Below are 13,755 nucleotides of genomic sequence, written 5' to 3'. Positions count from 1 at the left end.
TATCCCAAGGTTCTAACCTACTCAGTCAAAAAAAAATAAAAAAATTTCAAGGCAAGGCTTCGCAAAAAGTCTGTCTTATAAGACAGAATTTGCCTTAAAATATTTGGGTTCAAATGAGCTGCTCTGTAATTTTTACCCTTCAAAATCGAACTTATGCCTAGAGGGGCATAAGTTCTTTAAGGGAGCTGACATAACTTGTGTATATTTTGAGGTAACCTATGGCCCTCTAAGCATAAGTTCGATTTTGAAGGATAAAAATTAAAGACCAACCCATTTGAACGACAAAGATTAAAGGTCATCACAAAATAGGGACAAAAGTGCAAATGACCCCGAAAAGATCATGAATCAAAAGGCATAACTACACCATAAACATAATTTTTTGCGTGGATTTCCTTCTTTTGGGATGGTCTTTAATTTTTGTCCCTCAAATTAGTGGTCTTTAATTTCTTCCCTTCGCTTAATACCCCTAGGTTTTGGGTTCGAACTCCAACTCAATAAAAAAAAAGGGATTTCGCAAGGTAGTGGTTTAGATTCACAAGATAGAATCTTGCCTAAAAGTAAAATTCTACCTCAAGGCAGTGTTTGAAACTCTGCCTGCAGGCCTAACTTTGCTACAAAACTTTGGTTTGCAATTTTTTTTTGATTGAACTGAGATTTAAACCCAAAATCTCATGGTATTAGAAGAAGGAGACAAAAATTAAAGACCACCCCAAAATAAGGCCATTCCTGCCAATTGCCCTATAAAAATTGGGTTAGGGGTCATATCAGATGGTTGGCCCAAGTAAGTCCGTGTCCAACCCAATTTTCGACTAACAAAATTTTCGAATCTCGTCCATCCAAACAATTTTTTTGTGCGGTGTGACCTTCAAATGCACCGTTCTTTAATTTTCGTCTCTTTCGTCCAATACTTTGAGGTTTGAATTTTAGCTCAGTAAAAAAAAGTAAAAAATCGCAAGGCAAATTTTTATAATAAAGTTAAGCCTTTTTGGACTAAAGTTAAGCCTTGTGGCAGAATTTAAGGTAAAAACTCTAATTAAAAGTAGCAAAATTCTGCCTTGTAAGTCCAAACTCTACCATTGCATTTTTTTTTTTTTAACTGAGGAGTCCGAATCTGAAATCATGAACTTCGCTTCATGAATTTCTAGCGAAGGATAAAAATTTTCTAGCGAAGGACAAAAATTAAAGGCCATCCAAAATAAGGGCATTGCCCCAGTCCAAATGGGTTTAGATCCATATGGAATTTGAATAAAAAGATAAAAAAAAAAGAATAAAAGAGAAAAAGCTTAAACCATAAACCCTAGGCAGTTCCCCTTGTACTTCCGCATCAAACTTGAACACCATTACTCAACACAGTTAAGCAATGGTGAAAACTTACCTCCGTTATGAACCAGCTTTATCATTTGGAGTAATAGTATCAGGTGAATCAAACATTACTTATGACAGTTCAGGCAAACACTTGTTAGCTGCTGCCTTAGAGAAAATAGGTATATGGCATGTTAGACAAGGTGTTTGTACCAAAACACTAACTCCTTTACCTTCATCAAATTCAAAAGGGTCATCACTTGCTGTTACATCAATTGCTTCCTCTTCTTCATCATCCCATGTAAATCACTTTTCCTTTTTTTTTATTTTTTATAAATCTTATTGTATGTTGCTATTACTGCCTATTATAATTGTTGTCTATCGGAAACAGCCTTCTTACCTCACAATATAGGGGTAAGGTCTGCGTACACTCTAACCTCCCCAGGGCCAGGGGCGGAGCCAGCGTATGTCCAGGGGTTCCTCGGCGAAAAATTATAGTGTATTTTCGAAGTTAAAATTATTTTATTATGTATATATAATAGATGTTGAACCCCTGACTTCTTCGTATATTTACCTTTTAGAATTTTTGAACTCCCTGGATGAAAATCCTGGCTCCGCCACTGCCCAGGCCCCACCATGTGGGAATATACGTTGTTGTGGTAAAAGGGGAAGTTTTAAGTTTAATTATTTCTAAATATAGAAATGTATCTTTTTTTTGGGATAGACTAAAAAGGAAAGTGTATCACATATATTGAGACGGAGGGAGTAATATAAGTCACAATTGTAAATCATTTCATTACGGGTGATAGAGATAATTGCTAAATTTCAGTTGTATATATCATTTCTATAGTGCTTTGTTTGATACAGTTAGACCTCTCTATACAAAAGTCGTTGGTTTTGATATTTTTTGGCTGCTATATCGAACTGCTGTTATAGAAAATATTCGTGATAAAATACATGAAAAATGGGTTCTAAAAAATTTGGCCGTTATAGTGTAGATGGGTAGGTGTTAAAAAAAGGGACGGGGTTCAGTCGATTATTTCCAAACAAGGGTGTTCTATTCTGTTGGTAATAATGGAACAATTCTGTTCGTAGGAACAAAGAGAAGCAGATTTATTCTATACTCGATAAGTACCAATGCGCAAATGGGGGAGTTGATCCCATTTTCTATGAGCGAATGAGTCCATACTTATTTATCATTAGAAAGACCTATTCGTAATAATTTGAGACTTAAAATCATAAAGTTATCGCGAATGATCTAAAATTTAGCTAAGATAATAACACAATCAAAGCACACACTCCATCATCAACCTACTAGCAATGGGGGAAGGAAACATATCTCGTCTTGTAATAAAAGCTTGGTTCAAGCAGTCTATGTGGCAGGTGATACCAATTGCTCTGCTTTTTCTGCATTTTTCAGTATCTGTGTATTTATAGTGTTAGAGACAATTGCTAAATTTCAGTTGTATTTGTCATTGCTATGTTGTTTTGTTTGATACAGTTAGACCTCTCTATAACAACTTCGTTTGTTCTGATATTTTTTGGCTGCTATAGCTAAATGCTTTTATAGAGAATACAACAACGACGAAAACCCAGTGTAATCCCACAAGTGATTTCTGGAGAGGGTAGTGTGTACGGAGACCTTACCCCTTCCTTGTGGAGTTAAAGAGGTTGTTCCCGATAGACCCAAAAGGAAATAAAGAAAAGGAAAGCATTTCAAAGCAGTTTTGGACACAGAAAGTATGAAAGTGAAACGCTGTTATAGAGAATATATATATATATATATATATAAAATATAAATTAACATGAAAAATCGGTTCCACAAAAGTTGGCCTTTATAGTGAAATGTTATTATAAAGGATGATTTTTATAGAGAGGCGGTACTTGTTTTTTTGTTCTTTGGTCATGCCTTTCACAGACGTGCTGTTGCAGTAGAAATGGTGCAGACAATGGGTGCTGAAAAAGGAATGGGGTAGGCGTAACATCATAAAGTTATTGCTAATGACCTAAAATCTAGCTAAGATAATAACACAATGAAAGCATATACTCGATCATCAACCTACTAGCGATGGGGAAGAAAACATAGCATGTCTTATAGTAAAAGCTTGATTCAAGGCGTTTAAGTGGCGGGCAATACTAGTTGAGAGTTATTAAGTTGTTATTGTTTCACTTACATTAGATCGTGTGTTCTCAATTATTGGAAGGTTTTATATAACCAATCCCAACTAGTCTGTGATTGAGGTGTATTTGATTTTTGGATAAGTTCTGGTACGCGTATGGTAAATGGGGAAAAATTATTTCAAGTATGATTTTCTCCAGGTAAGTATTATTTCCTGTATGTCCCTAGGGCTTTGGTAGTTTGGTTCAATAGGAAAGGTGGTGTACAGTGCATGATGTGTTGTGTGGGCACATCACATGTTTTGCGTCAAGATTGTTTAACCAATTCTGGTATTTACGTGGAGAATTGTAGAGGAGCGATTTCATTATCCATTGAGTTTCAAACCTGAAAACAACGGATTTCTCGTTTTATTAAGAAAAATACTTTTCCTGTATGACTTATTTGTAGTGATACAGGTTCTGCGGTCATGCTACTCGTTCGTCTAAGATATAGTTGTATCTAAAATGTAAGGCGTTATAGAAAATAATTTGGATGTAGGGCAGGAAAGTTAAAATGTCAAGATGTGTTCTGAGGTCAATGTTTTGTGCTCTGTTTGTTGGGTCAGAATCAATATATTTGTTTGTTATAGTGGTTTATTTCATAGGAAAAGATTGTGAAACTTATGACTTGTATTCATTGTTTTAGTAGTGACAAATTGGACTTAATTGCAGATAGCAAGTGGTTATGCTGAAGGAAGCATTAGAATCTGGGATTCTGAGAAAGGGATATGTGAAACCACACTGAATGGGCATAAAGGGGCTGTGACCGCCCTTCGATACAATAAGCTTGGATCATTACTAGCATCAGGAAGCAAAGATAATGACGTTATTTTATGGGATGTGGTGGGTGAGACTGGCCTGTTTCGCCTTCGGGGACATCGTGATCAGGTTCATACTATCTTCAAACTAGGCATACTGGCATAACACATTTTTCATTACTGACTTCATCATGTGTTACTTGTGAAGTTTTAATTTTGTTCCATTGCCATCTGTGTTGCAGGTTACTGATCTCGTTTTCTTAGATTCTGGCAAAAAACTGGTAACGGCTTCTAAGGACAAGCTTTTGAGGGTATGGGATCTTGATACTCAACATTGCATGCAGATTATAAGTGGCCATCATACTGAAATTTGGTCCATAGATATTGACCCCGAGGAAAGATATCTAGTCACTGGTTCTGCTGACCCTGAGCTTCGTTTTTACACTATAAAGCATGATTTAGCTGATGGACAACTGATTGTTAACAAGAGCGAGACAGATGTAAATAAGGACTTGCCTACAAAAAACAAATGGGAAGTACTGAAGTCATTTGGTGAAATTCAGCGCCAAACCAAGGATAGAGTTGCAACAGTGAGGTTTAACAAGTCTGGAAACCTGCTGGCTTGTCAAGTTGCAGGGAAGACAGTGGAAGTATTCCGAGTGCTGGACGAGACTGAATCTAAACGCAAAGCGAAAAGAAGAATGAGTAGAAAGAAGGAGAAGAAAGCTGCCAAAGAAGGCTTGGAGGCAACGGCAAACGGAGAGATAGATATTGGAGCTGAAGGAGGCAGCAATCCTGCTGTTACAGTCTCGGATATCTTCAAGATTCATCAGACCCTACGGGCTGGAAAGAAGATCTCCTCAATTTCATTCTCCCCAGTTACTTCAAAGAATTCACTGGCTACCTTAGCATTGTCTTTGAACAATAATTTACTGGAATTTCATGCTATAGAAAGCAGTTCAACTACTAAATTGAGTGCTATTGAGCTTCAGGGGCATCGCGCTGATGTCAGAAGTGTTACTCTCAGCTCAGATAACACTCTTTTGATGTCAACTAGTCACAGTGCAATTAAAATATGGAACCCAACTACTGGTTCTTGCCTGCGCACAATTGATTCAGGATATGGTCTCTGTGGACTGTTTGCTCCAGGCAACAAGTATGCGGTTGTTGGTACAAAAGGTGGAACCCTTGAATTTATTGATGTTAGAAGCGGTACTTGTGTGGAAGTAGTGGAAGCCCATGGCGGTTCTGTTCAGTCAATAGCCTTAACTCCAGATGGAACAGGTTTTCTCACTGGCAGCGCCGATCACGACATTAAATTCTGGGAATTTCAAAGGGTGCAAAAGGCTGGCGAAGTGCGTAATCTAACTTTTCTATATAAAAACATATGCCAATACACGGATATCTCATGCTAAATTACTCTGCATCTCCATCCTTCTTGACTTTGTAGTGCTGTTATCTGCACGTTTATTCCAAATGTTGGGATTTCATGTTGAATGGTTTAGGAGAGAGATCCTTGGATTCTTATGAAAAAGATTATTCACACTTAACCACGTAGTAGTATAATTGCTCAACAGCTATAATGGTGGTCTTATACTTATTAAAAAAGGGGCTATATAGTGCTTATAAACAAAAGAAATAGTAGCATAGAATAACTGATTTTGCTGTACTTTAGTATTTCTATGGAAGTGATCAGCATAGTGAAGTTCTCATTTGACTTGGCATTTGTCTAATATAAACATGTCAAATCCTTGATACAAAATGGATTCTTACAACCACACTTTTTTTTTTTGACATGCACTAGTTTCTGTATTGATAAAAGAACCTGTATTCCTGCTGGTGAATAATGATGGGCTCTATTTATTGATATACAGGGGTCTAAGCATTTAACTGCATCTCCCACAAGGAGCTTAAAAATGAATGATGATGTTCTAGTCGTTGCTGCAAGCCCTGATGGTAAATTTATTGCTGTTGCCTTGTTGGATAGCACAGTAAAGGTAACAGTCTAACTTATTTGAATTATCCATGTTATGATTTCTGCAGAACAGCTTTAAAGTTAGAAATTCTCATCTCTCGGGACTTGGAAGTATTCTTCATGAAAGTATTTGTGAAATTATCTGAATATCTTGGTGTAACATTTTTTATCCCCCCTTCAAGTTAAGCTCTTCGACGGTGATAGGAATATTGCCTACAACAGTCAACTGCATTTTTCATTTTCAGTTTCCTTAAGATGGTGGGTGGAAACATTATTTGGTACCCATGTTTTGAGAAACAAATGCTGCTTGTCCTATCAGTTCCCTAAGGCTTTGCAATTGTCATTGTTCGCCATAGCCCATATATTTTTCTGCCCAATTCTGAGTTTAATTTTAATCATTGGCTTACCCATGCTCCTTATTTACTATTTTGATGCTATACCGGCGTCCTCTAACCTTATGGAATAGAAGAAAAGCAATTTTCATAACTACACCTAGTCATTTCTCAATATTTTAGCCTTTAATCTTGATAAAGGATACATTTGATATTTAGTCCTAATACTTATGACGTCCATATGTTTTCAGGTCTACTATATGGATTCACTCAAGTTCTTTCTTTCACTCTACGGTCATAAGCTGCCTGTATTGTGTATGGATATTTCTTCAGATGGGGATCTGCTTGTCAGTGGCTCTGCGGACAAAAATGTGAAGATTTGGGGTCTAGACTTCGGGGATTGTCATAAGTCACTTTTTGCGCATGCTGATAGGTGCTTTGATTAGAGTATTAAGTAATCTAGTATTCAACTGGGTAATGTTTTACAATTAACAAATGCTGATACTCTGTTTTCATGGCAGCGTTATGGGAGTTAAATTTGTGGGCGACACCCATTACTTTTTTACTGTGGGGAAAGATCGCTTGCTGAAGTACTGGGATGCTGACAAGTTTGAGTTGCTTTTAACCCTTGAAGGTCACCATGCTGAAGTTTGGTGTCTTGCTATGAGCAACCGTGGTGATTTTATTGTCACAGGATCGCATGATCGGTCCATACGCCGTTGGGATCGTACTGAAGAACCATTTTTTCTTGAGGTATTCTGTGTTAATGTCTGAAATACTGCAACAGTTTTTAGACAGTTTAAGCAAATAATTATAAGTTTCTACCTGGATTTGCAGGAAGAGAAAGAAAAGAGATTGGAAGAGATGTTTGAATCAGACATTGACAATGGATTCGAGAACAAGTATGGACCAAAGGAAGAACTTCCAGAGGAGGGAGCTGTGGCATTAGCGGGGAAAAAGACTCAAGAAACTCTTACTGCTACAGATTCGATCATTGAAGCCCTGGACATGGCAGATGCGGAACTGAAGCGAATTGCTGAACATGAGGTTTCCTTTCCACTTACCTGGAGGCATCTTCTTACTGTTCTTCTTTCCCTGGAAAAAGAATGAAATTAAGTAGAGTGGTTTTAGGTTTGATATAATCTTTTTGTATAGACCGAAGCCTACTTGATACCACATTGATAAAATGATTTTAAATTATCGAAAATATTTTCAGTGAAACTGACGAACAAGATTTTTATAGAGAAACTGACTGAATTAAGGTCTTCAAAAGAGGTGGTTATCTAAATATATGTGTTTTTTCCTTGGTCTCCCTTTTCTTTGGAACTGGGTGATTGGACGTGGAGGGTAACAAGTGGCTAGTTAATTATTCTTTTAATAAAAAAGGAAAGTGTTATCATAAACTTTGACTTGGTAATTTCTTGAATGGCGAATACTATTTTTACATGTAGGAGGACAAATCAAAGGGCAGAGTTTCAGAATTCAGGCCGAATATTCTCATGCTTGGACTTTCTCCTTCTGATTATGTTCTTCGTGCATTATCTAGTGTTCATACTAATGATCTGGAGCAAACATTGCTGGTAAGTGATTATTTTGAAGTAAAGATTTCGTTTTAATTAGGAAATCAGTTTCCTCTCAGTAATTATTTCCTGACCTGAAATGTTATTTAACTGTTTCAATTCAAATGTCATCATGGCGATTCCATACACTTGAGGTTAAAGCTTTGACCATGCATATTTTATTGAGCTTAAGTTTGCAAAGTTGTTACTTGGAGATTCTGTGCCTAAATGTGGGCCCTGGGTTAGGTTTGTTTTTGTCCGTCCTATTTAAGTTCTGATGGATGTGGAAGGTTGTGTGGCATCTTGGCACAAAACTTAACTGAGTTTACATGGTTGTGTGGTTTACTCAAAATTCATATAGTGCTTTGAATCCATCTGCTCTGAAGGCATCCCAAATTACCTTATGTGGTCATTGCTTACATCACGTGTCACCCAGAAAAGAAAGACTTCGGACACCCCAAGATTTTCCTATATCATATCATCTAACATGTGTTAGCGTCTTGTAGAATGACATCGTTGAAAAACCTAGCTTTAGTTTATTCTAATCGCCCTAATGGTCGAATTGTGGGTTGTATATGTCACTCCAATAATGTGTTATCCTACTCAATCCCACAGAATCTGTAATTCAACTGTCCAAGCTTTACATATATTAACATTTGGTATCTCTTTGAATTTCGCTTTTCAATTGAGCGTAAATGGTTTTTTTCCCCGTCAATTTTGATTTTGTCTTATATATATATGATTATATTTTGGAATGAGGATATTCGGGACAAGGTGGGAGTGGCCTCGGTGGAAGACAAGATGCGAGAAGCGAGATTGAGATGGTTTGGGCATGTGAAGAGGAGAGACACGGATGCCCCAGTGCGGAGGTGTGAGAGGTTGGCCATGGATGGTTTCAGACGAGGTAGGGGTAGGCCAAAGAAGTATTGGGGAGAGGTAATTAGACACGACATGGCGCAGTTACAGCTTACCGAGGACATGACCTTAGATAGGAGGGTTTGGAGGACCCATATTAGGGTAGAAGGCTAGTAGATAGTCTCATTACCCTGCCTTATTAATAGTCGCATTATCGTAGTATAATTTCTTGTGCTCTAATTTATGCTATTATGCTATTATCTGTTATTTCCTGTGCTTTGATTATTCTATGTTATCTGTGTCGCTTGCGTTACTTCATTTCCATATCGCTTTGAATCTCTTAGCCGTATCTGACCTCTTTTTATGTTTTTATTGAGTCGAGGGTCTCTCGGAAACAGCCATCCTACCTTGGTAGGAGTAAGGTCTGCGTACACTCTACCCTCCCCAGACCCCACGTTGTGGGATTTCACTGGGTTGTTGTTGTTGTTGTTGTTGTATATATGATTATATTTTAAGTAATCTTTGCAGGCTTTACCCTTTTCTGATGCTTTGGAGCTCTTGTCGTACCTGAAGAATTGGATCTCTATACCAGATAAGGTTAATATTTTCTTTCAAGGAGATGTAGAATTTGTTGCATTTATATTCTGAAACACAAATATTGTGCTTGAGCTTTTGAAAACAAGATAATTGAGTAGAATCTTCTCATATTAAGGTCAGTCTCCGAAAGAGTGGAGAATGGGTAATTACAGTAGCAATCAACTGTTCTTTTTCTGTTTTTTGTATAAAGTAAGTAGCAATCAGCAAATTTTTGCAGAGTCAACATCAAGTAGGTAGTATTATGTCTTCGGACTTGTAATTGTACAAAGTATGCTTTGCTGGAATGAAGTTCCCGTCTTTGCTGTTTACAAGCTATGTCCAATCTTGAATTTCACGGTAGTTATCCTTCTACCTTTCTTGCAGGTGGAGCTTGTTTGTAGGGTAGCAACACTGCTATTGCAACTACATCATCACCAACTGGTTTCAACTGTCTCTGCCAGACCCCTCTTGACCCTTCTAAAAATTGGTCTTCATGCAAGAGTCAAGGTAAGTTCGACGACTACATTTGGCATGACTTTTTGGAGATATTTTAGCAAATTTGTGGATGTTTCTTGTGTTTTTCTTTTCTAAATTTTAAAACTGTTCAACCATGTCTATGACTTCCACTACCTGCACACCTCACCCCATTATACTATCTTTTTATACAGATTTTAACTTCACAAGTTGCATAATTGCAGTTAGGAACTAAATTGGACCAAATATGCCCTTAAAGTATGCGTGTAGGTCAAGATATGCCCTTAAACTACGCATGTAGGTCCAAATAAGTATTGTGTGAAACAAGAGCATTTGGGCCCAACTAAGTTACGGCAGGGGCATGGTTGGGCCAAACTATTAACGGAGGGCAAATGTTGTGAATTTTGCATACTTTAGGGGCATTTTTCAGCCTTTTCCGTTTTGATAAATTAAGCTTGTAAATGGAGAACCAGTGTCCTCATAGGGGTTTCTATTTTTGACATGAATCCATGTCTTGACTACCACAGGAATGCAAAGATACCATCGGTTTCACACTTGCTGCAATGGATCATTTCATGGTAGGTCTTTTGTGATTTTTGATTTTGTCAGCCTCTTTTCCAAGTTCATGAGGATGTCAATAATTTACTATTTCTGTTGTCCTCAGCAAATGTTGTCTTCGAAGTCGGATGCTCCATTTCGAGATGCAAAGACTAAATTATTGGAGATACGCTCACACAGCACGAAACGTATTGAAGAAAGAGCAGACACAAAACAAGAAAAGAAGAGAAAGAAGAAACAGAAGAAGTCAGACGGGGGGCATGTTTGGTCATGATTATAACGTCAACTGCAGTTTTAACCTTATGTTTGTACCTTTGTATATGCCTTCACTTCTTAGTTCCATCTGGAGGAGGGGTGGGGGCAACAATTTTGGTCATAGCTTCAGCAAGTATGGTTAAGCTTTGATATAAAATTTTGTATATAATTTTATTATTGAGTTGTAAAACTTTTGTAGCCGTACCTAGTAATTGCTTCATTAGACCAATCATATTGAATTGCAAACCTTGATGAGTGTTAATTTCTTAAATGACAAGAACATTGTCCTTGTACTATTACACTCAGAAGCAACATGTGATTTTTAAGTCTGCATTGGTATATTTTAGTAATTGTGAAAAACCTCTCATTTACTTTTTTGAACTTTAATTTCCAATTAGGTAACTTTTACGGTAGTCTTTAGAGTTTTTTTTCCTTCTGATGCGCCAGTGAGGAGGTGTGAGAGGGTGGCTGTGGTGGGCCTGAAGAGAGGGAGGGGTAGGCCAAAGAAGGCCTGGGGAGAGGTGATTCGGCAGGACATGGCGTTACTCCAGCTTACCGAGGACATGACCGGTGATAGGAGGGGGTGGAGGTCGAGTATCAGGGTAGAGGGCTAGTGGGGGGTCGCGAGGTTTCCTTTCTCGTATTAGGAGTATTTTTATCCTGCTTCTATGTGTTGGTCTTGTCTATCTTTGTTATTTTATCATGACTTCGTTGCTCTTGCTATTTCTCATTTTCACATGGTTTTGATTTGCTTGCCCGTATCTGACTCTTTTTCCTTGTTTTCTTCTGAGTCGAGGGTCTTTCGGAAACAGCCTCCCTACCTTCCAAGGTCGGGGTAAGATCTGCGTACACTTTACCTTTCCCAGACCTCATGTTGTGGGATCCAACTGGGTATGTTGTTGTTGTTGTTGCTGCTCCATATTTTGATGGAATCAACCAAGATTGAACACTATAGCCCCATTTTGTAGATGGGTGGGAATTAGTCTTCTATTTCAGTGAACAATTTTCACTGAATAGGCGGCGAATCTATAATCTTCAATGAATGAGTCAATTTATTAGTGTTATAGTTCTACGTTTTCTGCACTTATTATAGTTGTTGCAATGCGTAATGTATGAATTAGGTGAATGTCACGAGTTCAAACACTATTGCAACAAAACTTGGTGTTTAAGTGAAGAAGGTATTCGGCGTGCTAGCTGGCCTCGAAATTTCTTTGATTATAAACTAAAAATAAAACCAATTCTTAAGAGTTTGACCACACTCTCAGCATATTCCTAACCCTTGCCTTCAATAAACACTTCTCAATTCCATCAAATATTTACGAACTCTATCTGTGAGATTTGCGGGAAACTATGAAAATAAAGGAAATTAGCAGAAAATCACATATACAAGTGATTTTGTAGTTTGTGCTATTATTGATTTATTTTTAGAACTTGGTTCAATTTTGGGATGTAAGTTCTACCATTTCTATTATCCTTGTAGTGCCTAGTGCCATCTTTGAACTAGTTTGCTCTTAAAAGTGATATTATGGGTTGACTTTGACTAGATTGGATGAATGGGGAGGCTGTGACCACACTAAAAATTCCGCTAATTTGCACGATTGTCCTTATTTGGGGGAGGTTTTAAATTTTTATCTTTCGACTAAAATTCTTCGAAATTTTGTGTTCGAACCCCGGCTTGGTAAAAAAAAAATCACAAGGCACAGTTTTGTTCAAAAGTAAGCCTATTCGGGCAAAAGAATTATAGCAGAGTAATTTTTTTCCTTAAGGCAAACCTCTGCCTTAAGAAAAAATTTGTTCTGCGTTATAAGTCAAATGTTTTGCAAAGCCTTGCCTTGCAAACTTTTTCTTCTTCTTTTGAATGAACGGGGGTTTGAACCTAGAAGATCGGATTATTTTCGGTCACTTTTTTAAGCGAAAGATAAAAATTAAAGAGCAGCAATTTGAGGGACAAAAATTGACAAGTAGAGCAATTTAAGGGCCAAAAATTAAAGACTAGTGCCTTTGAAAGATAATCCGTGCCAAAAAAATGTAAAAATTCATTAGCAAAATTGTGAAACGTCTTCGTTAAGAGTCGCTAAGTGAAACATTTAACAATCTTTGATTTGGTTATTTACAACGGGATGTTGGAATAAGCAAAATAGGTTTATGCTGAAAGTTTGATTGAATTATAATTTCTTGAATGATATGTGAAAATCCAGAAAAATGGGCAATGAAGAAAAAGAAAATTAATAGATTTTGGTAATTTAGATTTGAACAATGGACTGAAATTATTGCACCACGTTATTGACGAGTGAAGAAGATGTAGTATAATGCTGGAACATGTCAACACTTTCTTTTTAGTTTTATCTAAGCATTAAAAATTAACTGAATAAATAAAAAAGCAAAACAAGCATACGTACTAATAAATGACGTTTAATGAAAGATATATATTGCTAAGGGCAAATAAGTCATATTGTAATTTTTGTACATTATTATTGAATGATAAATAAAAGAAAGAATTGTTACATAGAATGCAAAATAAAAGAGTTAGACGTAATATTATAAACCAATTATCCCAATTAAGAATAAAAAAAATTAAAAAAAAAAAAAGTTACTCGATATCTATTGAATTGTAGTATTAGATACCCTTAAAATTAATTAGGGCATGAACAAATTTCTTCACACATTGTGATTATTATTAAAATAATAAGGTAAAAGCAAAACAGTAAACATAGGAAAGAAAACAGAATTAGAGCTTAAACCCTAATCCCTAAGCGAGACTTAAACCCTAAACCCAAAAAATTAGTTACTCGATATGTATTGAATTTGTAGTAGATACCCGTAATATTAATTAAGGCATGAACAAACTGCTTCACACGTTATGATTATAAATAGCAAAACAAAAACATAGGAAAGAAAACATAATGACCTTAAACCCTAAACCTTAAACCCTAATAATGTTGAAATCTTACCAC

General features: G+C 36.8%; 1 protein-coding gene across 1 annotated transcript; it reads left to right on the top strand.

Annotated features, from left to right (window-relative positions):
* Window positions 1–1,261: 1,261 nt before the first annotated feature.
* Window positions 1,262–11,132, top strand: LOC132629973 (uncharacterized). The gene is made up of 12 exons (XM_060345436.1): window positions 1,262–1,603; window positions 4,132–4,347; window positions 4,460–5,572; window positions 6,092–6,214; window positions 6,776–6,957; window positions 7,046–7,277; window positions 7,362–7,571; window positions 7,976–8,104; window positions 9,467–9,535; window positions 9,899–10,021; window positions 10,516–10,566; window positions 10,653–11,132. Exons 1-12 carry the CDS (start codon window positions 1,361–1,363, stop codon window positions 10,818–10,820), a joined length of 2,859 nt encoding a protein of 952 aa, XP_060201419.1. The 5' UTR covers window positions 1,262–1,360; the 3' UTR covers window positions 10,821–11,132.
* The last annotated feature ends 2,623 nt before the right edge of the window (window positions 11,133–13,755 follow it).

Source organism: Lycium barbarum, chromosome 3, assembly GCF_019175385.1.
Source record: "Lycium barbarum isolate Lr01 chromosome 3, ASM1917538v2, whole genome shotgun sequence".
In the NCBI taxonomy this organism is placed as follows: Eukaryota; Viridiplantae; Streptophyta; class Magnoliopsida; order Solanales; family Solanaceae; genus Lycium; species Lycium barbarum.
The sequence above is the reverse complement of the archived record's forward strand: the minus strand, read 5'-3'. Positions and strand labels throughout refer to the sequence as shown.